Source organism: Acinonyx jubatus, chromosome D2 (genome assembly GCF_027475565.1).
Source record: "Acinonyx jubatus isolate Ajub_Pintada_27869175 chromosome D2, VMU_Ajub_asm_v1.0, whole genome shotgun sequence".
NCBI classification, from domain to species: Eukaryota; Metazoa; Chordata; class Mammalia; order Carnivora; family Felidae; genus Acinonyx; species Acinonyx jubatus.
Window position 1 is genome coordinate 34,630,429 of NC_069393.1, and position 26,677 is coordinate 34,657,105.

The window sequence follows — 26,677 nt, forward strand, 5'->3', positions numbered from 1 at the left end:
GGGATAAAATGGGGTGAGGCAGGGGACCCCTGCAACTTACTCTCAATTGGCTATTTGGAATGGGGGCAGGGAATTGGAGAAGAATCTGGATGACTGCATTAGCCTTCCCTCCCCCTCAGTACTTCTGGGGCTGAGGCAGAAAGAGTTGTGCTCAAGAAGCCCCAACAAGATTTGTCTCTTCTGTTCACTTTGGTAAACTCCTTGTCTTCTGAAGGAATCATTTGTCTACCTCCTGGGCCAGCCTTATCTCAGTGTTCTTTTGTTTTCCCCCTTCCCAAAGGGAGGGCCATATTACCTGAAGAACTTTACCTTTGCTATTTCTTTCTCTCTCTCTTTTTTAAATGTTCATTTATTTTGAGAGAGAGTATGAGCCAGGGAAGGGCAGAGAGAGAGAGAAAATCCCAAACAGGGTCCAGGCCATCAGTGCAGAGCCCATCTCAGGGCTCAAACTCATGAACTGTGAGATCGTGACCTGAGCTGAAACCAAGAGTTGGATACTCAACCCACTGAGCCACCCAGGCACCCCTACCTTTGCTATTTCTATTTAATTTTCCTTTTTGTTCAAGAAGGTGATGAGGAGGTATAAGGATGTCCTCCATCCTCCCCTTCCAATCTTCTTTGGTCCAAAGATCCAAATTCTTTTTCTCCTGCTCCTTTTCCCTCCTGTCCTTTTCTCTTCTCCCTTCCTCTTGTTCTTCTGTTCTGAAGATAACTTCCAAAGCTGAAGGGAATAAGGAGAGGTGAATCCAGTTTCTTTTTAGAGGAGCCCTCCCCCACTGCATTTAGCAAATTTCTACTCTGCTCAAGAACTTTCAGTAGCTCCGTATTGCCATCAGCTTAGATTTCAGACGTGAAGCCCACCTCAATCTGAGCTACCCTTATTTTTTGTGATTTCCCTAGTTATGTGGCCTCCTGGATGTATTCACCTGGTGGACACACACCAGGTGTTCACAAGAGTGTGCGGGGAGGCATTCTAGACAGAACAATTAAAAGCCAGGCAGAGGATGGGAGAAGTGGAGGAGGAGGCAGAAGAGATAAGGCATGATGGAATTATAAAAGATCTTGGGGTGGCTCAGTTGGTTAAGTGTCCGACTCTTGATTTCGGCTCAGATCATGATCTCACAGTTGTGAATTGGGCTGTGTGCTGACAGTGTGGAGCCTGCTTGGGGTTATCTCTCTCTCCCTCTTTCTCTGACTCTCCCCTGCTAGCACTCTGTCTCTCTTTTTCTCTCAAAAAAACAAAACAAAACAAAACAAAAAACAACCAAAAAACCAAAACAAAAAACAGTAAAATACAAACTTTAAAATATCTTGAGGGACATATTGGAGATTTGGGGCTGTATTATTATTAGTTGATGGGGAGCACTGAAAAATTTCAGGTAGGGTCAACTTGGGCTTTTAGAATGATCACCCTAGGGCTATGTAGAGGAAGGAAAAATAGGGAGGTCTGGAAAAGTAGAAAAGATCCCTGCCTACTTTGGCATCATTGGCAGGTAGTGTTTGCAGAGCAATCTATGTTCAGAAGACAAAGCTGTGTATGAGTGCAGGGGCATGGATGAGATGACCTCAAGCACCCTCCTTGTGGGTGGTATGTGTATGCATTCCAATTTCATCTTTGAGTAGGTTTAAGCCTGTTTCCACATGTCCTCTCCTGCCAGTCAGAGCCTTTCTAGGGAAGGTCAAGGTGAAAGGTGGGGAGGGCAGTAGGCCTGTCAGGGCCTGGGCCCACTTCCTCCTTTTTGGGCAGGGAAAGCAGACAAAAGTGGACAATAGACCAGAGAGGGTGTGTCCAGCAGAGAAGGAGAGAGGAGCATGAGGAGCTGGTCTGGGGGGCAGTAGATCTTGGAAGATTCCTTTGATCCCCCTTATCTCTGGAGGGCAAGCTTTCTTTTTTGGCCTGAAGGACCTTTTGTTGCAGCATTTCCTGGAACCCCCCAAAGTAAACACAGCCAAGTCTCTGTTCTTACAGCTCCACTGTGCTATGTCGGCTTTTCCCAGCAGAGAGAGGGGCAGGCGGGTCAACACTCAGAGGTCAACACCATTCATTAGAATGCTGACAAGAAGGAAGGGCCCACATTACAATGTGTCGGCACCCAGCCCGAGAGACAATGATGATAGCCACAATATGCTTAACCATGATCATAATTATCATCAGCTGCACAAACGGGTTTCTAAGTGCTGTTTAGACGCATGGAACAATGAAAACAAAAACCCTGTGAATGCTCCCTCCACAGAGGTAGAAGCTACAATTATCAGTAGGTCTACTGAGTTGAGACCTGGAGCCTGGCATGCAGGACTTAGGCACCATTCACCAGGGAGAAGGGAAAACTATACTCACTGGTATGGAGGGAGCAGGGGAGAGAGGTTGGTTAAGGCTGGGCTGGCTCTTAGCTGCAGTGGAAGGCTGGTGATAATGTGACATGAAGTATCTGGTAATAGCTTTGTGCATCCTGGGGATGGAGGCAGCAAGGCAAAAACACGGAGAAAATCTGGTTCCTTTCAATTGAGGACAGGCATGAGCTGCCCACCCAGCTTGATGGAAGAGGCCTGTTGAAGGAGGCAGTAATGACCACCTCTCATTTCCAGCTGAGGGGAAGGAGGGGGGCGGGGGGAGCGGCGGTGGAGGAATTTGACCGCAAGGGTGACTTGTAGCATCACAAATACTTTTTCCCTGTGAGGAGGGAGAGAATAAGAGAAATTTGAAATTAGGGGACATCATTGATTCGTCTCCCCTAGAGTTTATTACTGTAAGCTGGGGTGCTTTTAGCTGAGCCAGCACTTTATTTATAGGGAAATTCAATTCCCCCTTCCTCCCACTACAAATGGAAACTCCGCCCATTAGGTGTCCTTCCAACCTCTCAACTTCCCCCTTCCCCTCGAAGTTGGGGAGGGGAGCTCGGGCCAAGAGGCCCCTTCTTCCCACAGTTGAGGACCGTTATGTAATCTGGATTGTGAAATACAGGAAAGGCCCGTTCTCCATGCCCCGGGGCTAACTGCTCCGTGGGGGCCCCCCTCATGGGAAGCCCTCCCCCCAACAGCCCGCCCCCCGACTAATGCAGTAGAGCTCTGGGCGTGGAGTTTTTGGGGATGCTATTCCTGTTTCCCTGGCCTCCCAGGGCGCTATGGGGTCCTAGGGCGCCCGGGGGCCGCGGGGAAGTCAAGGGGTCATGCCATTTCGTCTGAGCGCGCAGCGCTGGGCAACACCTGTTGCGGAGCGTGGCGGGGCGGGGTTGGGGGAACAAGGCTCACCTGTGCGAGGGCCAGGCCAAGGGCTAGTGCCCCGCGAGAAGCTGAACCCAGGTCCGGACACCCGCCCGCGCCTCGGGCTTCCGCCGGGTCAGCTGACTATTTATTGCGGAACTGCGCGCTGGGCTGTGCCGCTTGCTGCTGCCGCGCTCTGTGTTCTGTGCCTGCGCTCAGCGCCGCGAGTTTGCCCGGTCGCCATGGCCGGGCTCGTGGTCAGTGGAACTCAAGTAAGTTCGCCAGGGACGAATCCTGCCCTCGCTTGGGGCAACGGGTTTGGGGAGGGAATGCTGGGGCATGGGGCCATCCGAGGTTAGAATAAGGGTTCCTGGTCCAACCACAGGGGGTGCGTCTGCAGTTGGGGACTCTTTCACGTGTCTAGGCCTGCCCTGGTTTGATGAGGACAGGTCCCATTTGGGGCTTGGCACACCTCCTGGCTGTGGGGGAAGCAAGGGAAGGTAGCCCAGGTCTCCTCCACCTCCTTCTGTCTCTAGTGCTCATTGCTGGGGCCAGCAGGGATGATTTCTCCATCAGTCAGAGAAGCTGGCAGTGTCCACAGCTGATGGTACTTTTTGGGGCTGATAAAAAGTGTTCATTTCTTTCATAATCAGAAGAAAATTACTTTGGCCAAAGAACACTTTAATGTAATCGTCTTCATACTAATGAAATTGTAAACTCTAAATTTCAGGTGTTTTTTGTTTTGTTTTTTGAATGCACCGGGGATGGTGAAAGTACCCAGGGACCACCAAAGACGTGGAAATCATAATGTATTCGTGCAGGCGCCAGGTTTGGGGGCTCCCTTCCAAACTGCCTCCGGATCCTAAACATAGACCCCTTATTCAAGGCAGGTAGAAGGCTAAAGTTCTCCAGTTTTATTTCAGCACCTGATTTCTTTTTTTAGTTCTATATTATATAGTTGGCATACCATGTCACATTAGTTTCAGGTGTACAACATAGCGATTCTACAATTCTGTACATTATACTTTGCTCACCACTAGTGTGGTTACCATCTGTCCCCATATGACCTTATTTCAGTATTATTAGCTATATTCCCTGTGCTGTACTTTTCATCCCTGTGACTTATTTTATAGTTGGCAGTTTGTATTTCTTAATCCCCTTCGCTTGTTTTTGCCTCTCCTCCTCCCCCTCTGGCAATAACCAGTTTTCTATATTTGAGTCCAGTTTTGTTTTTTGTTTTTTAGATTCCACATGTAAGCGAAATCATTGTATTTGTCTTGCTCGGACTGACTTCGCTTAGCATAATACCCTGTAGGTCCATCCATGTTGTCACAAATGGCAAGATCTCATTCAGCACCTGACTTCCTGTACAGGTGTCTGTGAGGAATGACAACATTCTTTTCAACTCTGGGTGACAGACACCTAGCCTCACTTGCTTTCAGCTCTGTAGTGAAGCCTCAGGTGTTCTTAGTCATTGCTGGAGGGATGCTGGGCCCAGGTGCCTTTTACCTTCTGGAAAAGCCAGGTCTGTCTTTTTTTAACCTCTGATTAAGCCAGCCCTCTTCCCACCTTTCCTTGCACACCCTAGAGAAATAGTTCTGAGGTTTTGAAGCTGTCCCCTTGGATTGCCTAAGGCAGGTAGTGTCAGGCACAGTTAGATTTTGAGATTACTTTGGGCAGATGTTTTCCTCTTCTCAGAGTTTGGAAGTGAGAAGGCCAGTGAGGTACCAGCCTGTGGGAAAGGTTGAAGGTGGCAGGTCTTATTTATCAGGGAAAAGGGGCTTTTGGGAGTTAACATGCCTGCCTAGAGGGAGGAGCTGGAGGAGAAGGCCTCTGCCTGAGAATATCTCCCCCCACCTCCTTCCCCACTGCCCCACTGCAGGTCTCTGCATTTCAGACCCAGCGTTCTTTGGGTATAGCTTCTTCCAGCTTCATGGAGGACTTGACAGTAGGGCTAAGAACTTTCCTGTGCCTCCTTCTCTCTTCCCTCGTTTCCCTGACTTGATTTCTTTTCCCCCATGCACCCCTTGCTTTTAGCCCACTCCAAACTGCTCAAAGGTAATCACTGGCCTGTGTGAGGCATTTTGGGCCCTAGGGGACTGTTCTAAACAGATGGAGCTGCCTGGTAAGGACCAGAGAAGGCAGGCTGGAAAAAATACTCCTGGGGTGTTAGTCCCCCTTGTCCTAAAACACCTAGGCCAGTGGATTTGAGTGGCAACCCTGGGGTTTAGGGTCTTAGCATTCTGCCCCTTCTAGTTGCTAATGACAGCCATAGCAAGATGTAGTTCCTGAAATGTATGTCACATGGTACTTTTCAAAATTTGGTAGAGCCACCTTAAGGGGGGGTAGGGAACCTTCCCATGAACTCACTGTTGATAGTTTCTATTGCAGTGTTGGTTAAATACACAAACCTAAAACCAGATATAACTTTTTCTAAGTTGATAGAGACCTATCCCCCAAGTAGATGGTTTAAGTGCAAAGACATAAGAACACCATGACACCACTAAAACAATTAAATGAGATGGATGATGCTGTTTTGCTGAAATGTGGTCTCCTCTGCTTTCAGCCCACTGTAGGCTCACTGCTGTTGCTCTGGGTTTTGGGAGTTGCACGGGCCTATAAATAGCCCTCCCTCCACTCCTCGAAGTCTTTTGATTCAACACAAATCTGACCTCATTTAGCCTTCTCTTGGTTTGAATGCCTCATTTATGTCAACATTGTCTTCAATTGTCTTTTTCCACTAGTTTAAGATGAAGTAGGGGCATCGATAAAATTGTATATACAAATGCAAACTTGGAATTTGGGCACACGATTTCAGTGCCCAAGAGACCAGAAAATAACCAATCCCTTTCTTAGGGATATTGGTCCGATTCAACTATTTATCAAGTGGCCACGAGGTGCTGAGGACAGTGCTGTGTACTTTAAATGTGTTATCTTCTCTCATTGCTATAAGTAAGTTGAGGATAATATGTGACTGTTTCATGAGGATTGACTAGGTAACAGGTGGTAGGCATCTAATAAATGTAAGCTCCATTGTTTACACTTCTGGATGCAGTTAGTGTTAGACTAGTTTACAGAGGAGGAAACAAACTCCCTGGGATTGTGACCCATCCAGGATAACACAGCTAGTAAGTAGCGGCACAGGGTCTGTTTCCACTCTGACAGTTGTCAGTACTGCAAATTTAAAATTGAGGATCTCCCACCCCTGACTGGGGTCAGGCATCATAAAATAAGTGTCTGTCAGTCTACTAAGAAACCTACCATCCACAGAAATGGCCAGACTGTCCTAACTGCAAGGAGAAACCTAGTCTCCTACAGTCTGGTAACTCCCGGTGGCTTCTGGTCGGAGGGATTAGTATGTGTATGTGTGGGGGATTTTGCACAGACCTCTTCCTTTGCCTCTCTGGTATTCCTCCTTGTAGGGTTTTGATATGTTTTCATGTCCCTGGTAATAATGTCCCTTTATTACCATTTCATGTAGGGTGGAAGTCTTGGGATACAGGTGCTATAAGATAGGCAGATGAAAAGTACAAAACTTTGTTCTTCAGTTGAGTCTAAATCAAAGTAATTGACTAAATGAAATGGCCCTTGGTCTGGATGTGCTCTTGCTTCTGTGGCATTGGGGTCTATTAATCTCCATTTCCCTTCTCTTCTTCAAGAAACAAACTATATTTGGTCTGGCTCTTCTGGCCTTGTTTCTTCCATTAGGTGGTCCGATGCTCCAAGAAGCTTCTTGACATCCTGAGACCTAAGGTCTTCAACTCAGGAGCACTTCTTAAACATGTTTGTCTTCTCATTGGGAGTGTTGGTTGCAGTGCCTGGCAGTGGCTGCTTGCTGCTTTAAGCCTTTTCCAGATGATTTGGACCCTTAAATGTGGTCAGCTTAACTCCCATCTCTAAATGCTCCAGTTTACTATGTAGGGGTGGGGGGCAGTGGTGGTGGTGCTGGGTCCAAGCATGCAGATGGCTTATCAAGTTGGTTTTCATACTGCATTTTGGAGACTTGATCACTGTGGAACAAGTTGTGCTTTAGTTTTCCTGGGATGTCATGTGAGAAAACAAGCTGATGAAAGTCTTGTTAGGCATGTAAGTGGTGTGCATGCTTCATGGTGATAGCTCTCCTTGGTGTTTGTGTTGCCTCTGAAAGGGAATCCTATAGAAGAAAAAGGGGGAGCATATATCCCCCTGTCTATGTTCTGACTCTGTTCTGGGGCTTTAGCCATGTTATCCTGAGGTAGTTTGCAACCTTTCAGCTAGGAAGTTGCGTTTTTGGAGCCCGAACCTGCTGATAGATGCACCACTAGCATTTGTTGATGAAGAAAATCCATACCCACACGTGGAGTTGTAAGAACTCCATGGCACCCAAATTGGAAGTACCTATTCCTGGTGCAGGACTTCCTCCAGGCTTTATCATTAAGAAGCTATATAACACTGGGCATGGTGCTGAAGTCTCCCTTTCCTTGTAAAAAACATGATGGGTTTTGAGAAACTGGGTCTCTACCATATTTAGTCCTTGGTGAGTCTATAAGGACAGAGCTCAGTTTCTATGTCTAAATCTCCACTTCTATGCCACTTATACAGATTATTCAAGATCTTTGTGATATAAGATGGTAGTGCATGATGGGGTGAAAGGGATGGGTTTTCTAGTGAGTACCTCAGGCCTGCAGGGTCACTGCAGTTTCTGATACAGAAACTGCTGCTGATCAAGTGGGTATCCTGAGGGAAATTGAAGTCCATAGGCTGACTGAGGCCTTATATCCCCAGTCTCTTCTTGCTGTATGATTTCCATCTCTGCTTGGAAGCAGAACTTTGTTCCACAAGAAGTTCTGAGGAAAGACTGGTCCCCTGTAGAAAGGGGAGGTTGCTAGATTGAACCTAGAGACCTTTATTTTTTAGCCTTTATCTTCTTGAGTCCAAATTATCTTATTGGAGTCAGCTGTTTTTCTGTCCTTTCTCCCCCACTTTCTCTTCTCCAGATATGAAGTCCCTAGGGGAGTGAACACAAGATACTGTATTGCCAGCAGTTTGCCCCCATTGGATAGGATAGGGTTGAGGGAGGACTTGAAAAATTGGGGGTGTTAGGGTGCAGTGTGATTTTTTTTTTTTTTAATTCGGTCGATTCCTAATGAAAGTGGTGTTTCTGTAGTTCTAGGATGGAATGCTAGTAATCCTCAATGTTCATCCTAATATCTAGAATTCGATATGGCCACCATATTCCTATTCCCCATTAGGAAGCATAATCCCCTGGGGAATCTTACTCATTCCAAGACATTCTTACCTGTATGTATCGGAGGATATGCATTTGTAGGGAGAAAGGGTCAAGACTGTAGTCCGTGTGATAGGGTTGAATTTCTACCTCGTCATTGGAGGTAGGGAGCCCTTTAGGGAAGTCTCCTATATTTTGATCCATTGGCCAACTCTCACCCATGGGTTTGTTTTATGGGTTTTGGGATTAGTACACTGTGGTTGGATTGGCACCTACCTCTAAAAAAAAAACCTAGTGGTTGGAGCAGTGAGCAAGCCCTCCAACCTTGCCACAATCAGAAGTTCTGGCATCAAATTGCAGTTCAGCTTCTTAATATTTGGGCACACACTAGGTGGTTGATGGTGATGATCTAAGAGAAGGCCTAAGGGGAATTGCTCTGCAGCCCTATTGGGGTTGGTTGCAGAAGGATCCCTGGAGGAGAGAGGCTTGGAAGCTGTGGCCACTGTTGTCCTGTCACCTTCAAGTCAACTTTGTTCAGAGTGTGGGGGATATTTTATACACCGTGGTATAAGATGGGATTGGTGATCTGGGGAGGTTTTCTTGTCCAACCCTGTTTGTTCCAGCGCCCTGCAGATTGAATGCCGGTGAGTGCATCTGCTCTGTCTTTTATGAGGTAATGTGCATAACAGAGTATTTGAGGGAGGGGGGATGGGGAGGAGAGCCAGAGGGGCAGCTGTTGGAAAGGCCTCTGAGCAAGAAGCTGATTGCTGTGATTATATCAATGTGTTCTGATGTGGGAGCCTTTTTGGACACCTGAATCCAGCCAATTTTAGTTCAGTTTCTGTTGTGCTGGGATTAGTCTCCATCATGCTAAGTGTACCAGGAAAGGCGAGCTATTGGCAGAGTCCCTGAAGCCCCCAAAGCCGATTTGCTCAGGAAAAGGACACAAATGTGGCCTTCTTGTGTGTGAGGGGCGTGTGTTTAAAGTTGCGGAAGCAATCTTGGGATCAATGACTCAGGGTTGGGAGCAGCTGGGCGATTTCCGTTTGCCACATTGTTTCTGTTCCATTTAATTTCCAGGTGTCCTACATAGGCCAGGACTGCAGAGAAATTCCAGAGCACCTCGGCAGGGACTGTGGACATTTTGCAAAAAGGCTTGATCTGAGTTTTAACCTTCTGAGGTATGTACCCTTCACAAGATACAGACCAGGCTGGGAGGCCCAGTCCCCTTGGTAACAGCCTGCAGGTAAAAGTTCCCATCCAGCTCTGCATAGGGTGTGGGGCTCTGAGATGTGTGGAATCCGACCCTAAAAGTGTGACTATGCTTCAGATGATTCTTTGGTTAGCCTCTTTGTGCCACTGAAAAAGCTGTGTGTGGACATCCTCCACCTCACCTGAGGTCCTACAAGAGGACTGTCATTGTGTCCCTTTGTTCTTTTCCTTTCTCACTGATACCATGTAGATGAGTTAGAATACTCTTGGGGAAGGAATGGGATGGAACCAGTAAGAGCATTTTGGGGTGCCCCATCTCCCGAAGATTTGCCAAATCACAGGTAGGGTGTATATATGCGTGCTTCTTTTTTTCTTTTTAAATGAATTGGAACCTCAAATATTTGTGATTTCTCCCCGATGACATCCAATCCCAGATGGAATTACTACTCCCAGAGTAATTCAAACACTGATGGCATGGGACGGGGGGGAGGGGAACTCGAACAACTGCTTCAGTCTTGGCAAAAGCTAAGTGTGATCTTCTATATTATTCCATTGGAAAATGCAGATGGTTCCTTGATTTCTTCATAGAAGGTTACCACTTGGGACTGGTTTGGGGGCTTGGAAGAGGGAAGCGAGAGGAACTTGGAAAGCAGATATCAGGGAAATGAATAAATGAGCAGGGTTCAGGATGGTGGCTTTTCCTAATGAGCTGGTTCCATGCCGGATTTTTCTCATAAGTGTCCCCTTGAGAACTGTGCTGTCCTCTGAATGGAACAGACTGTTGTGGGGTGGAAGGCGAGAGGGGACTCGGGCACGTTCATGCTTCCATGCTCTGGAGTCTTTCTCTCCCAGACTTTGAGTCCAGACACTTGGAATTGAGAATTTGAGAGAAGATGGACAAAACTCAGGTGATTAAGGCACCAGCGGGTTGAGGGGACTTTGAGCCAACAGAGCCTTTTGGGCTGGTACTCCCAGAGATGCACTGTCTTCAGGGAAGGGGCATCCAGGGTGTTAAGAAGAACGTGGACACTGTGTATATGCTCTCTCTGACTCCCAAAGGGTTTGTGTGCTTCTGGGAAGATGGGGGAACTGAAAAGTCACAAACTAACATGTAGTGATGAGAGGGTGCCAAAGGAAAAAAAAAACTGACTCTAAAGATATTTAAGGATGATTTTTGGTCCCAGTACCCAAGGAGAAGACCAAGTACACAGCCTGGACATGTGTGCACCTTAAAAAGTTCCCCATTGCAGACTCTGGGAAAGCATTTCTTTGGGCATTGGAGGGACTTCTTTCTGTGTGACTGGCTTCTAGAGGCTTGGGGTGTTGTGGCTCTGGCCACTGCCACCTTGCTGGTGGGAGCCTGGATGTGGGTTGGAGGAGGCTGTGCCCCACGAGGGAGCATGTCAGCAGGGACAGGTCATGGGACTGGGCTGTCAGGTCTAAGGAAACAGAGCTGTCTTTGTCAAACTCGGAGGCCCTGCCTTGCCTCCCTTTGGCAGAGAAGAGGCTGGACCCTGGGAGTGGTAGGGGTGTGTGGGTGTGGGTGTGTGTGTTGAGCAGGGTCAGCAGTGAGAAGGGGCTCTGAGGGTCTGGATCTATAAGGATTTGTAGGAAATGACCAGTCATAGAGGCAGGGTAATCCAGTGAGAGGAAGTTTGGTAAAAACGATTTGGAAGGAGGGGAGTTGTGAATTTGATTCTCCTTTGTTGAGAAAATTTCTGTTGAGTTGAGGTGCTATCCCATTTGGTCAGGAGCCTATACTTGGCAGATGGTCAGTGCCATACTGGGGTATAACTGGATTGGGGCAGGGATGAGCAATGGAGGGGTGAGGTCTAAGTTTCAGGAAGAGTTTATGTGAGGACTTGGTTAAGCTGGAGGGACTTAGAGACCAGAATAGAGAAAAGCAGTCCTGATTTAATGTGGATGTGTTGGGGCTGGATCCTCTTTGTCTTGTTTACACAAGGGTGGGTGGGTTAGGGGATGCGACACTACCTTCTCTTGGGTGTTGGAGGAAGATGTGAGCTTATTCAAGCACTGGTCTCTATCTCTGTCTTCATCTGGATCAAAATAAAATATTTTAGATTCTTAATTTTTAAGTGTATTTATTGAGAGAGACAGACAGTCTAAGCCGGGGAGGGGCAGAAAGAGAACAAATGAACCCCAAGCAGACTCTGTGCTATTAGCATAGAGCCTGATGTGGGGCTTGAGCTCAGGAAACCATGAGATCATGACCTGATGTGAAACCACGAGTCAAAGGCTTAACCGACTGAGCCACCCAGGTACCCCAGATTCTTGGCTAATTCTTAAAGTGGAGGAGGTGAGAGAAAAGGGGAAGGGAAAAAGAAAGATGATGATAAACTTCTAAATAGGTATATAACAGAGGATCCAAAGCCCACCAGGCTGTAGGGCTCATCATATCCAAATGAAATAACGTGAGTCCCCATCACATTCTGTAGAAAGTTTCTCCCTAGCCCTGCCTTGCTGTTTGCATGGGATCTGGGGAGCGTACTACCTGGTCAGTTTGCCCGCACCTGGATTCACAATCACTCTCTGCTCTGTTGTCTGCTGTTTTACCTCTTGGCAGTTTATTCAAGATACTGCCCCCTCTCAAGACATTCCCTTCATTTCTCCCAAGCCCATTACAACATTACTATGTGTAATATAGTAGTACTTTTACTACCAGTTCAAGGTATACTGGGGGGAGGTAGGTAGTATTGTAGCACATGGCAGGAGACCAGCTTGGGCTAGCATTGTTCCTGGAAAGCTTTTAGGTGCTCTGTTGCCAGAATTTTTCCCTGGTTGCAGCTCTCCTTCAGGTCAGGCTTCTTGCAGGTGACCAGGTGCCTATCCCAGCCTGTTTCTCACTTTTCCATGTCACTTACCCTCTTCATAGAGCTGCCCTCGGAAACCCAAAATTCTTTTTGCTTTGTTATATACAGAAAAATTGTCCTGTTCTTTAAAGAACATCTCTGCAGGCTTCACTCCCACCCCCCAACCAGATAATCCTATTACAGTATTGCCTTAAACAGAGCAATAACCCTAATACAAATTTTGCTACACCATAGGTCCCCAAATCAGCTGTAGTCCGTCTGTATTTTAGGCTATCGTTTTTTTTTTAGGCAAGGAATTCTATTCATTTTCTTAATAGTTAATGTAGGCATGTGGCATAGGGTTTAGAAGGAGCAAACATGTAAACGGGGGTGAGGGGGTGGGGGGTTGGTGGTGGAATTCTTCACATGTAGTTACTTTAGCCTCCCAGTTCTCCTCTGCCCTGCTGTTTTTGATTTGGTCCCAGGGTTGTGGAATCTAGCCCTGTGCTGGGTGTGGAGCCTGCTTGAGATTCTCTGCTTCTTCCTCTGCCCCTCTCCCCCTGGCTTGTGTTCTTTCTCTAAAACAATAAAATAAAAACATGGTCAGTATAGGCATGTTAAACTCAGGTATGAGGAAACGCTCTTTCTTTCAAATCCCTGATAATCTTAGCACTGGAAATCACCATTGCTGATGTTTTATTGTCTTCCAATCTTATTTATTTTTTTTTAGAGAGATTTTTGAACTTTCTTTTTTTTATTTTATTCTTTTTCAGTATATGAAGTTTATTGTCAAATTGGTTTCCATACAACACCCAGTGCTCATCCCGAAAGGTGCCCTCCTCAATACCCATCACCCACCCTCCCCTCCCTCCCACCCCCATCAACCCTCAGTTTGTTCTCCGTTTTTAAGAGTCTCTTATGCTTTTGTCTTCCAATCTTATAATGCCAAATGTCTAAAAATGGTGGTGGTGTTTACCTTGTGTTGGAAGCATTTTCCTATCAATACTGCATTACAGTTTTTAAAGGCTTATTTCTTAGTGTTGGACATTTAGATTGTTTCCAGATTCTTACTATTAAAAATATCTCTATTCTTGTAGCACTCATGAATAGGTCTCTGACTAATTTCTTGGGACAAACTCCTAGAGTCAGAATTGTCAGAGGGCTTTGACAAAGATGTCAGATTGCCCTTGAGAGGTTATACCAATTTCTGCTACGAAGACTATTTGAATACCTATTATCCCAAACTCTTCCTTGAGCTTGTTGTTGAGGTTTTCAGATTATATTTTTAGATCAATAAGGAGATCCTATGCTTTAGTCAGTGCTGGTTCCTTGATCTGCTCAAGGCAAAGATCTCTTGTTAATGAGTTGTTTCAGGTTTAGTTTCTCCTTTTCCCTGATGGGGAAAGGCTTGAGTTATCTCTGGTACTCATCCCACTCCCTGCAAGGGCCCTGAGTACTTTGAGTGGGTTGCTCGCTGAGCTTGTTGAACACAGTGGGCAGAGCAGGGCTCGCATGGCAAATGGTGATAAATACACCTATGTCTTTCTGGTAATAAAATTGAGAGGGTTTAATTGATGTATGGCAACAGGAATCTTAGGTTTTAAAAATTGTACTTGTGTCTTATTTAGCATCACTCTGATAAATGCACTCAATGGGAGAATTGCTTAGGAGAAAATGTCTCAGGTGGGAGATTGCTTGTTGCTTCCCTGACTTTGACCAGGATAAAAGTGAAAGACTGGGGAGTTGGGGAAGCTCCAGTACCGAAATGGTGGTTCTGTGCTCCCCATCTCCACCAAGGCAGTGAGGTGGACTCTCCACGGCACACTGTAAGGGATTCGAGGACAGGCACAGAACCGTTTCTGTGTCTGTTATGAACTGCTAGATTAAACTAGATCTGGTAACTTGATGCTAAATTGGGAAAATGGGCAGTGGAAATTAAAAAGAACCAACGCTTTGTGGTTCCACCACCCTGGCTTGAAATCCTCCTCTCGAATTACTCACCAGTTGTTTAACTGCCCTTAGGCTAATTGCAAAAATCCTGAGTGTGTAACTGTGTAAAGTGCCTAACAAATTACCTGGCACATAGTAGGTCTTCAATAAGCATAGCTACAGTTAGAACTAAAACGTGTTGGTGGGGAGGCTGAAAGCGTAGGCTTAACCCTCCACAGGGCCATCTCACTCTGTTGTAGTCATTGGGATAATTATTTAAAAAAAAATTTTTTTTTTTTAACATTTATTCATTTTTGAAAGGCAGTGCAAATGGGGAGGGGCAGAAAGAGGGAGACACAGAAACAGCTCAGAGCCTGGAGCCTGCTTCTATCAGCACAGAGCCCGATGTGGGGCTCGAACTCAGACTGCGAGATCATGACCTGAGCCGAAGTCGGCCACTTAACCAACTGAGCCACCCAGGAGCCTCGTAATTGGGATTCTTAATGGACATTCAGGATTTCTTCTCCTTTAGTACATGGTATGTTTACACATCTCTGCATCCTTTGGTGTGACCAATGGGCAGAAATGCGAAAAGCTAGTGTGCAATTTGTCAATTATTCTCCTACCTGCTGTAATCAGTCTTAGGTTCTGACTGTAAACGAGCAAAACCCTTTGCTGATCCATGTTGGACACAAACTTTAAATGAGAACTAAATCTGTTTGAGTTTAGGGTATTTCTGGGGTGCCAGGGTGGCTCAGTTGGTTAATCCTCTGACTTTGGCTCAGCTCGTGATCTCCTAGTTTCGTGAGTTCAAGCTCTGCATTGGGCTCTGTGCTAACAGCTTGGAACCTGCTTCAGATTCTGTCTCCCTCTCTGCCCTTCCCCTGCTTGTGTTCTCTTTCTCTTAAAAAATAAACATTAAAAAAAGTTCAGGGTTTTTCTTGTTTGTTTCTTGAGAGAGAGAGAGAGAGAGAGAGAGACTGCGCACGTGAACGGGGGAGGGGCAGAGAGAGGGAGGGGCAGAATCCAAAGCAGGCTCCAGGCTCTGAGCTGTCAGCACAGAGCCGACATGGGGCTTGAACTCATGAGCCGTGAGATCATGACCTGAACTGAAGCTGGACACTTAACTGACTGAGCCACCCAGGCGCCCCTAGGGTGTTTGTTGATGCAGTGTAACCTAGCCTATCCTAACCAGTATACTTAAGTTCTCCAGCTGTCCTGGACATCTCTTAGCTTCAACCCAGTCCTCTCCTACGTATTTTTCATCTTTGCCAGCCAGGAGCATCCCTTTGTTCATATCAGGTGGGAATGGGTAAAAGCTAATTCCCCACTCAGGCTCTCAGGAGAACAGTTCTAAGGGTATGCTCTGTTGGCATAGATCTTTATCAAATCCTTTCTTTGCAGTCAGGGACCTTGTTCATACTTGTTTTTTAAAACCCAAATGTAGTGGTCTTGCTTGGAGAGCATGCCGATAGTGAAGTGAAGGTAGCAACAGAGTTGTCAGGAAACCTTGAGGGGAAGAGATGATGGTAGAAAAGATAGACTTTAGAAAGCTACCCTGTTACTGAATTTTCCAAATAGTTGTAGGTCAGTGATGAATTCCAATGAGGCATGGGTCTTTGCATGTTGGAATAAGTGTTGTTTCTAAGCTGGGCAATGTGGTGAAAAGCATCTTTTTTTCTACCAAGAGAATCAGTGGCCATTCTCATGTCTCCAGCTACCAACAGAACATAAAACCAAAAGGTGAAGTGCAGAATGACTTGGCAGGTAATGATTAACGTCCCAGTAGCAAGACTTTAATTTCCTGTATTTACATTTTCTCAAGTGACCTCCATGACAGTAGCACCACCAAAAACAGCTTAAAGGGAGGAGGGAAGATCCCTGAGAGAGCAAGTTTCAGGCCCCTGTGAGTGAGGTTTAAATGACACCACCCTCTTCCTCCTCCAAGAATGTCCTGACTTGCTGGATTTTTAGCCTTTGGCCAGAGAAAATGGGTTTTGAGCCACTGTGGGTAAGACTGGGCTGGGAAAGTGGTGGGAGGTTGGAGAGAGTGGTCTAAGGGGCCATAATGAGGTTCAGCTTTTTCATAGATGATGGCCCCTCTAACCTACAGTATGATTATGAAAGCACTTCCTAAAAGAGTGTCTCCATATTTCCTACTGTGTTTGCCTCTTGGATAAGAAGTTCCTAGATTTTCTAGTACTGCCTTCTTATTTCTCTTGTCATCCATTTTAGTCCATCAGAATCTTGGGTTTAATTCTCCTTTCTTCATAAAGTTTCTCTCCCTGAGCTCTTTTTTTTTTTTTAATTAAAAATTTTTTTTTCTTTTATTTTTGACAAAGCATGAGCAGGGGAGGGTCAGAGAGGGAGACACAGAATCTGAAGCAGGCTCCAGGCTCCAAGCTGTCAGCACAGAGCCCAATGCAGGGCTCGAACTCATGAAACTGAGATCAAGACCTGAGCCGAAGTCCGATGCTCAACCGACTGAGCCACCCAGGTGCCCCTCTCCCTGAGCTTTTTGAACTTGGGCCTCACTGCTCTACCTTCTCCCTTGGCCCTTATCTCTATCCTGAGGACATCACTGCATGTGGACAAGGCTGCCTTCCATGTTGTCAGGGTGGCATTTGGAAGCAGTGGTGATTTGGGGGAAGAGGGTGGAGATTGGCAAGCTTAACCCTTTCAGACTCTGTGGTTGAGAACTTGAAGAGCCAGTGAGTACAAAGTTCTGTCACAATGATGGAAGTAGGGGCTCTACAAGCATTTAGCCAGTGAAGCCAGAGATGTTTTGCAGGGCCTAGGACTGCTTTGGACGAAGAGTACTTCTTCCCTTATGCCAACTATGCTTTGTTGAGAAAGACCTCAGTCCTGTGCCAGATGGGCTGCAGAGTGGCCCTCTTGAGCCTCACAATACAGTAGCCTTGCAAATAAGTACCGAGAGGTAGCTGGCTTCATTCTCCAAGGGAGTCCAGGGACAAGTGTCAAACAAGTGACATGAGTTGTGTTTATTAACTTATTAATAACCAGTATTACTACATGCCACAGCTGAGCAGGACACTTAAAGTGTTATCTATCTCATTCAGTCTTTGCAAAGTGTTTTTACAGTGTGACTGTTAATACCCACATTTTACAGATGAAGCAACTGAGACCCAGATGGGGAAGAAATGGGCCCCAGACTACACCTGTGATTAAATGGGAGAACAGGGATTAAATGGCCTCCAGGGGGTTGACTTTAGCTTTATAGTTACTCCAAACTGCTTCTTAAGGTAGAACTTGTTGCTTTTTTGGGTGTGAGAAGATGGGTGGCTGTTTCCAAGCCTATATTTCCTTGCAGAGGGAGGTTTATTTTTCCTCTTGAAAATCCTGAGTAGCCTGTGGAAGCCACCATCATGGGGTCACAGTGGATCCTCCAGTTTGGAGACCCTTGTGGGCTTCAAGTTCTGTCTGTTGTATTTTCTCTCCTGTTTCCCAAAACCCTGATTTGGAAACTTTTGGGTTTGCAAGACCTTGTGAGACCTGGGCTGGCTTAAAGGTGGGACTTCCCAGGGAACTCACTTTCTTACTGCCCTCTGAGCTGTGAGATCTGTCTCAGATGCAGGTCACGGTCATGGGGAAAAGTGGCTTAGCAATTGCTGTGTCTCAGATTGTTCTATGTCCCAGCCTTGGTGTGGGGACCCTGAGACCTATTACTGCTTGTGTGAGTTTTGAGTCTGGAGAGAGAAAAAGGGTGTGTGTGTGTGTATACACTTGCACATGTATTGACTTGCATACACACACCCACCATCTGAAAACCCTCTTTCTTCCGGTCTCCTCAGGGACTGCAGTGGGGGGGATTTCAGCTGTGCTCTGCTGCTTGATGATGAAAGTGGAGTGATAATGCTTTTTGCTTGGTGTCTGTGTTTAATTGCAAGGCTATAATAACTACAAATTCTCCCTGGCCAAGACTTTTCTAATAAAAGGTCTCTTCTCTCCCAGCTGCTTTCCCTTTCCTTTCACACCCCCAACCCCATCACTGCCATGGCACAAGGTCACTGAGGGCTTTAAATGAGGGAGAGAGACATGTTCGGGTTTCGTGTGTGTGTGTGTGTGTGTGTGTGTGTGTGTGTGTGTGTGAAGACTCCTCCTCCTCCAGACCCATCATTATGGAGATCAGCTATGTGCCCCGCACCTTTGCACCACCTCCCCTAAGCTCCTCTGAGTTTATACAGAACCCAATTTTCAGTCTCCTGGGTGTCTGCTTTTTCTCTGGTTCTGAAGAAATAAGACGGGTAGAGCAGGGAAGACCAACAAAAGAGGTTTAAAAAAAAAAACCACCCAAACCATTCGTGAGATAAAGCAAGACTTATTAAAAACAATTGGAGGGGAAAGAGAGGGGGTATTAACCTCCACATGCCCCATTTTCTGCAGCTGGAGAAGTGTTTTAAGAAAATGCACCATTGTTGAAACTTTTTTTTTCCTTGATGGATTTATTTATAAGGTAGAGAAATATTTTCCCCGTAATTGGGTAACTCTTAATAGTAGCAATTGCATATTTATCAGTGTGAGGGGCTGTTATTAATGTAACTGTCAGGCCCAAACACATTTCTGCATTAAATCCATTTAGTATGTGCATTATTCGGGCTCGAATGTCACCGGGACATCAAAGCCCCGTAGGCATGGAGAGCTCAGTGCCCTGCTGTGGCTGCCGAACAGGCCCTTGATCAATAAATGTAACATGTTAATGCAGAGCAAATAGAATAAAAGATTTCTTTGACAAGACATGAAAAATCACCTTGTGGCAGCTGGCATGTGATGCCGTTTCTGGGGAGACACTAGCAAAGTTGATCTGACAAGTAAAGAGGAGAGATGATGGTTGTAAGGTGCTTTTGTTTCAAACTTCTTTCTTGACCTGTCAGGTTTTGAAGGCGCCTCAATGGCTCTTTTTTGTCATGTGAAAATTGTAGTCTTAGGTAGTTATGAAGCAGTTATCTCTTCTCAAATTGTGAATGCTGCTGTTTAATTGATTCACTTAGCATTTGAAACTGTCACGCATTAATAATTGCGAAATCCTGTAGATACTGCTCTAGTGTGTCATGCTTAAATGTGTAGTTATCAGAAAATTAATATCCTTAATGAACCGGTGCTTTCAAACTAACATTGCATGAAATCTCTTTTGCCCTTTGATTTGCTGAAGCCACATCCGCCAGTTTGCAGAGAATCACCTCTCGACAGTTTGCTTTCTTGATGCCCGACAAATGCCAGCTTTGCTGTGGGTACATCGCATGCTCAATGACAATAAATATAGTAATTATACTGGAGTTAGTAATTAACATAATTGTAGTCAATTACGACAAATACAGTGCAGAGCTAAGTAAATGAGAGGGGAGAAATTAGCAAGCTAATTGATTTATCTTTACTTGGCTTTCTATTACAACTGGCAGGGCTGTTTTTCTTGGGGGGGAGGCGGGGAGAGCAGGGGAGAAAATACGCCCAAGGATTGTTTACAAGTAACTGATTTTGTTTTGAAGTTGCTTTGTCTTTTGACTTATGCGTCACCCCCCACTCTGCTAAGAGGAGGAAAAAGGGAAGAAAAAGAATTTAAATGCCAAGGGAACATTTTTGTTAATTTCACAACATCAAGCTGAATACAACATCAAGCTGAATGCAACAGCTAACCCGAGACAGGATTTAGCTTTCACTAAGGCTTGTTAGTTTTTTCTTCCCAGCTTTTGCTCTGGTAAAAGAAAGCTTCAGTGTGTGTGTATGTGTGTGCGCGCGTGTGTGTTCACTCCTTCGTTCTAAGCCTCTATTAGTAAGGTGGTGCTTTGCCGAATAGTACATTTGGGGGTTATATATGCATGTTAATTTGCTCAAGTTTGTGCTGCTGGCTTGGCACAAGACTCGGGCATATTTTACTTGGTTCAGCTCCACTTGGTCTTGTAATGCCTCCTCCCCTTAGTACCCAGGGAAGAAATGGAGGAAAGGAGTGGCCAGTGTTGGAGATGGAGGGGGAGGGGCTCCAGTGAGGACACCTTGCCCCCTTCCCTTCTTTGCCACACTGCAGGGTTCCCTAGGGCCCTGGGCTATCACACTCCTGAGGCTGCTTGGAGAGTTTTTGTTGGAGCCTCCGTGTGCATTGGTTTTGAGCTGGTCTCTGTGCTGCTTGGAGCCTTGGTTAATGATGTTTATGGTGTCCCTGTTCTTTGTTTACCCCTTTAGTGTGACTGCTGTTCAAGCCACTCAGGGAGTGTGTGTGTGTGTGTGTGTGTGTGTGTGTGTGTGTGTTTGGAGGTTCAGGGTCGCATCACAGCCCGTTTTTTTTTCTCAATTTTGAGAGACAGGATTTCTTTTCCCTTGTCTCTTGACACACGATGGGGGCAAGTGACCAGAGCCTTTTTTATGGTTGGGAGTGCTTAAAATCTTCCCCTGGTGTTACCCAAGGTTAAAATTTAGTGCTTTCAGGACATGACCGTTCACGTATCTGGCATCATTTCTCAAACTTCCCAATCCTCCCAGGGTATTCCCCTGAAAATTTAGCGGTTTAGCAAGGAACAATTAGTTTAAAAGACTTTTATTTGGCTCTTAAGACTCGACTGGCTACATTTCTAGTCTGACATGAAGGGAGATCGAGGCAGCAGTTGTACTTCCACATAGATGGTGCACAGAATCCTGCAGGACCTCAGATAGAATGCGGTTCCTCAGAAATATTAAAATGTCTGTATTTTGGAACAACAGGACATACTTGGACACTGCTTAGTGTGGTCATTCTTCATGTGTACCTCATTTGGAACCAAAATTGGCATGAAATATTTATATACAAGGAATCATTTAAAGTTTGCAGGCATAATGGCCTTTCTGATGAAGTCTCAAATTATTGTGCTAAAAATGTGTGGATCTGAGGGGAAAAGACTCTCCTCGTAGGAGAGGGGAAGATGGTACCTGGAACTCTAGCTTGAGTTTGATACGGGTCACAGAAATACCAAATGATTCACAGGTGTAGCTTTGTTTCCCAAAAAAAGATGGATTTTCTATATTGTATACCTACGGTGAGGGCGTTCTGCTGTGAGTGCCTGGAAGAGGCCATGAGAGGGGAGAGACCGAGAATGTGTGAAGAAAAGCACTTTTGCTGTTGACCACTGTCAGAATGTGGCATCTGTAGTAGTTTTGTCACTGTAATGTCCAGTCAGCTGATGGTTTTTATGCTGTTTATTTTCCTGAGTAGTGCTCAGATGTGGAGCAGATGTGAGTGGGGAAGAACTTCAGATGATGGCAGAGGAAGCCTCTCTTCACTTTTAATATTGTACAATAAAAGTTAACCTAATTGGAGCTAGTTTTGTTTCTGTACTACCAAAGAAATTATAGGACAGGGGATAATTTAGATGCATTCTTTTCAAATACAATGCTGTTTGCAAAGGCACCATTTCCCCAAGACTCTGTTCTGTTTCACGGAGACTGAGACCCTTCTAGATGTTTAAATATGTGCGTTTTGAGCTGCTTTGTTTCTTAGAAATTCTAGTGACTTCTCTTGTTTGGCAGCAGCTTTGTGGATTGAACCCACTAAAATGCACTGTGGGCTTGGTGGAGCAGAAAGTAAGAAGGGATGGAGTTAAGAGCTTTTGCTGTGTGTCCACTTTGAGAACCTGGAGTAGTGGGCATTTGCTCACTTGTGTGTCAGTCTTTGAAGGGGGTACACTAGAATTGCCTGGTGGGATGTTGATTTCAGGGACTTTTCAGAATGGATTCCCTGTCCTCTGAGTCCATCAGGGTTCACACCTCATAGGAGCAGTGGGTGATGAGGACCCTGAGGATGAACCTGGGTGGGTGGATGGTCTCTATCTGTGCTGACAGTTGAGTTGTGGTTCTATCTTGGTAGGCTCCTAGGAATTCTTTCCAAATGCCTAAGTCAGACTAACCTCACAGATAGCCAAGCATCCTTCCAGGTGGAATTAGATAAAACAAACAAATATCTTGAATTCTGTTCTTGGAGGCAGGGCTCTGGTAGGACTACTCAGCCTGATAATGACTCCCAAGGTCCTTTTGTAAATGTCTTGCCTCTGAGGAGTACTGCATTTATTTCCCCCTGTGACATGACGCCCTAGAAGAATGACTGTAGGGGTAAATTTAACCATATAGTCAAAGGTTTTTCTTCCTCTTTAGCTGATGAGTGGAAGTCAGGCCTGGAGTGACTTATGTTTTAGAGGATGCCAGTGGGGTTACAATGTTCTTTCTAGCTGCCATGTATAACTGGTCCCTCCAGGGATGCATCACTTGGGAAAGTGGTCTTCAAGGTCTTTTAATGGCCTTGACCATTAAAAGCCATGACCGTAGATTATCATTCAGCTAAGTGGAGATGGGGACTGCTCAGAAAAGCATGGTTCCCCCAGAGATGTTCAGAGTTGTCTTCAAGGGCTAGAGGGCTTGGATCATTGTAGGTCTCTGTTTGTTAGGTAAATATTCAGTGCATGCTGAGTTTCCCAGCACCTAGAACTTACAGATATGATGTTTCCCCTAAAAACCTCACTCACATGCTCAATGAGGAGATAAGGCTAATACAGATTAAATTATTAGAACTATGCAAGACCACTGTTAAATCTAACCAGAGGACTCTGAGAACTTACTAGTTCTATTGGGGAGTGTACTCTGTTTGCTGTCTGGAAAACTTGTTCTCTTTGAGTTAGCTGCTGTGGGGAGCCACATGTGGAAAGAAAGAGTCCAACAGTGATTTGACCCAGGTGAGCCCTGAGGTGGCTCTCAGGTCTCCCTAGAGAGCCACGGGACAACTCCAATTTAGTGTCAAAAGTGTACTATTGACTCTCATGCTCAAGGAAGTTTTAGGAGGGAGGACTTAGTCAAAGGAAACTGGAGGTGGGACTTGGGCCACACCTTGAAGAAAGAGCAGAGTTTGCCACACTGGGTTGATTTCTGGGCAGGGTAAATAGCTCACACAATGTCAGCAGCATGTTGGAATCAGGCTTGTCCTGAGTAGAGATTGTGAGACTCTGGTCTCTCTGCCCTCAGAAGTTGGTGAGAGTCGAGAAGGAGGGAAATGGGAGAGGATGGTAAGCTCCCTCCCATGCATGCAGACATAATCCTTGCACGGAATGGGGGTGGTTCTGAGACCTGGGAGCTCAATGGGGAGGGAAACTGACCAGGCCAGAAGCTTTGGGGGGAGGCCCATCAAGTAAGGACTTGGGGGAGGTATGGGTTCTCCCCCTTGGACCTTCCTACTGGAGTGATAGGCATGTGGCAAAGACAGGCCAGCTCCAGCTGGTGGAGGGCAGCCAATTCCCAGGCTAAGCAGGGCCTGAGTGCTGGCCCTGACACACATACGTGGCAATTACGCTGTTAGAAGGGTCACGGTTAATGCAGTTCTTCGATGACTCCTGCTCGAACATGCTGTGCTGCTTAGCACCCAGCAAGGCCCTGTAGGCTGGCCCTGGGCTTATTCAGAAGGGGAGGAACCAAAAACTTAATCTCCTCTTTGAGAAATTACACTTTTTATCCTTGTCTCATGCCACGGTGTTTCTGCAGGGCTGGCACCTAGGGGTGCATCCCCTCCCCAACTTGTACTTCACTGGTTTCTGTGAATGCCTTGGGGCCTTTGCAGCAGCTCTGCCTCCCATTGGAATAGAAACTTCTCCAGGATGGGATAACAGCTTTTTTTTTTTTTTTTTTTTTTCCCAGGAGGGCCCAAGGCAGAGTTAGGCACATGATAGGTGCCCCCTCTACTGGAAGATCTTATCTAATTTGGCAATTTCTTACTTGCCAAAATGGATGTTTAAAAGCATGTTCACATTTCTTTAAAAGAGGTACCAGTAATGGCAACTACAATTTGTCCACCCATTTACCCTGGATGTTTTAAGTCCTTATAGCAAGCTAGGTGTTCATCAGGGTTTGAAGACTGGAATGAAAGTGGATGGAGGGGGAAGGGACTCTGCCAAGGGCAGCTACCTGGTCAGTGGGGAGCCAAGACCCCATCCTCAAAACTTATTTGCTTAACTCCTTCCTATACCTTATTGTATTCCATGTGTTTTCCCAATCCTAATTCATTGTTGTCCTCTTTATCTGGTAAACTGGTGTAGGTTGGTAACTAAATGGTAGAGAAGTGGAAACTGTCTTTCAGGCCCATGAAAAGGGAACAGTCACTGTCCCCCTCCCCAACGCTGTTGCTCTTTGGTGTTCTTCCGAAACTTCTATCTGCCCTCCTCATCTTTAAGGGGAGATGATAAAACAAACATAAACCATGAATGTTTACATCAAATATTAGTGTTCTGGAAGTCTGTAGAAAATTAGGCTGCATTAACTTCTATTGTCCTGTTCCTTTAGGAAGATGAACAACAAAAATCCAAGAAACTCCCTCTTGGTTAAATAAGAGGCCTTGGGTGGGGTGGGGCCTCACTAGAGTTTTTTTGCATCCACCTCAGGTAGTGTGTGAGTCCCACTGCTGCTGTTGGGTGTCAGGACAGCCGTTTAGGAGGTATGAGTCTGTTCACTGGCCGGTTATAGGAAAAGAATAGTGTCTACTTTAGAGGTCTCTGGATTGCACAAGAAGTAGATTATTTGAACACAAATGACTTGTCAATTGCTAAGTACCATGTAACTAGAAGTATTTTTTTCTCCAGTTTTACTGAGATGTAATTGATAGAACACTAGTCCAAGGTATACTACAGAATAACTTAATACACGTACAGGTTGCACAATGATTATCCCAGTAGGTGTAGTTAACATAAAATGAATTATTGTCATTATATGTATTTGGTCTTGTAAATGAGCAACCAAACTCTTGTTAGTTTGAAGCTCAGTCATTGTTGGAGACCACAAAGTCAGGAGTTCTGGCTGATGTTTGATCTGGTGGAAAACCAATGAGCATGAGCCAGGATACTTGACTTTAGTCTTCACCCCATCACAAATTGGCTCTGAGATATTGAGCCAAGTCATCTAATCTGTGTTATTTTCCCAATGGGGATAAGGGACACCTCTATCGAGGTTATGCAGATCAAGTGAAATATTAAACATAAGAGTTTGGTTCCAAAAGAAAACACCTATTAGTGTTTACTTCCTTTTTGATTCTTGTTGACAGTTAGCTTCAGGATTACTTGGCTTGGGGTCATGTGGCATTCGCTGTCTGTGACTTGTATTGAAATCAAGAGGGAGATCATAGTCCTACAGTGTTTCCTTGCAAGAAGCATGTGACTGTATTCTACAGCTATAAGTTTCTCCTCTTTTTTTTTTCCCCCTTACCACAAGTAGGATTTTCTATAATTTCTGATTGACACTGAATTGAATGGTTCTGTTGTAACTAACAGGGTCTGTGTTAGCTTTTTTAAAAAAGGTCTTGTTAGAGCCTCTTCCCAGAAGATAACTATAAACATCACATTTAAGCAGTGTGTAGGGAAGTAGAATATGGCTATTTTAAATTGACTTACTATTAAAGGAAAAATGTACTTGTGGGGTACAAACTGGTCAGATGACAGAAAAGGTGAGGAAATAAACATGGGCCAGAAAATCTAGGGTGACAGTGCTATGGCTTTTAATAGTGAAGAAATTTCTATGGATTGTCTGAAAGCTTTCATCCGTTGGCTCTGTGAACTGTTGTATTGGTGCCATGCTGAGGCCTCCCCTCCTCCTGCATATTCCAAGGAGTGATGATCATGTAACATGGACTTACAGTTCTGTAGGTCTCTCTCATCAAACCCTTCCAAACCCTTTTTAAACCCTTTTTACAGATGAAGAAACTGAGACCTAGATTGAGAGGTACTATGCCCAGTATCACATAGTACATGTTGAAATCTGGGACTCGCTCGGATTCTGCTTCTCCTAATGCTCCACTCCTCATCATGATACCCTAACCCTGTTCATAGAATCACATGCTGTTAGAGGAACCTTAAAGGTAGGTTGGTTTAATCTAGTGGTTATTTTAAGTATTGTCTATACCCAGTGTGGGGCTCGAACTCAGGACCCCAAGATCAAAAGTCTCTTGCTCTTCTGACAGCCATCCAGGCACCCCAGTGTAGTGGTTTTCAAAGTGATTTTTCTAGTGGCAGAATCCTTGTCAAACAATTGTATATAGAAAGACCATTATGGGATAAGTGTGGTCATATTTTTTGAAGTGAGTCAGCAAAAGCAATGAAGCTATTGAGATAAATGCTGGGTTCTTGATAGCAAGGTTGGAGGCCCATGCAGTTTGCTCCAGGTCCTGGTGTTCAGATGATGGTAGGTTTGGCTTTGTGCAATACCTAAATGCTATCTCAGTTAAATAGTTGCAAATGGTGAGGTTCCCCTCCCCTCTTAAAGTTCATCTTGCAAATATCAGCATATTTTTTAGACAATTTTAAGAAGAAAC

At 45.4% G+C, this 26,677-nt stretch overlaps 1 protein-coding gene across 8 annotated transcripts in view; it reads left to right on the plus strand.

The window, feature by feature from the left end:
* Positions 1–26,677, plus strand: part of LRMDA (leucine rich melanocyte differentiation associated) — a 1,031,966-nt gene that overhangs the window by 12,445 nt on the left and 992,844 nt on the right. For 5 of the 8 annotated variants that reach the window (XM_053207076.1, XM_053207078.1, XM_053207079.1 and 2 more), the window contains one exon: positions 9,488–9,588. Coding sequence is in view for 1 of the 8 variants with exons in the window: in XM_053207075.1 (XP_053063050.1) it covers positions 3,168–3,473; positions 9,488–9,588 (407 nt within the window). In the remaining 7 variants the exon portion in view is untranslated. Of the gene's footprint in view, positions 1–2,944; positions 3,474–9,487; positions 9,589–26,677 lie in introns of those variants that run through there. The other 3 variants (XR_008292050.1, XM_053207075.1, XM_053207080.1) reach the window with 3 other exon arrangements.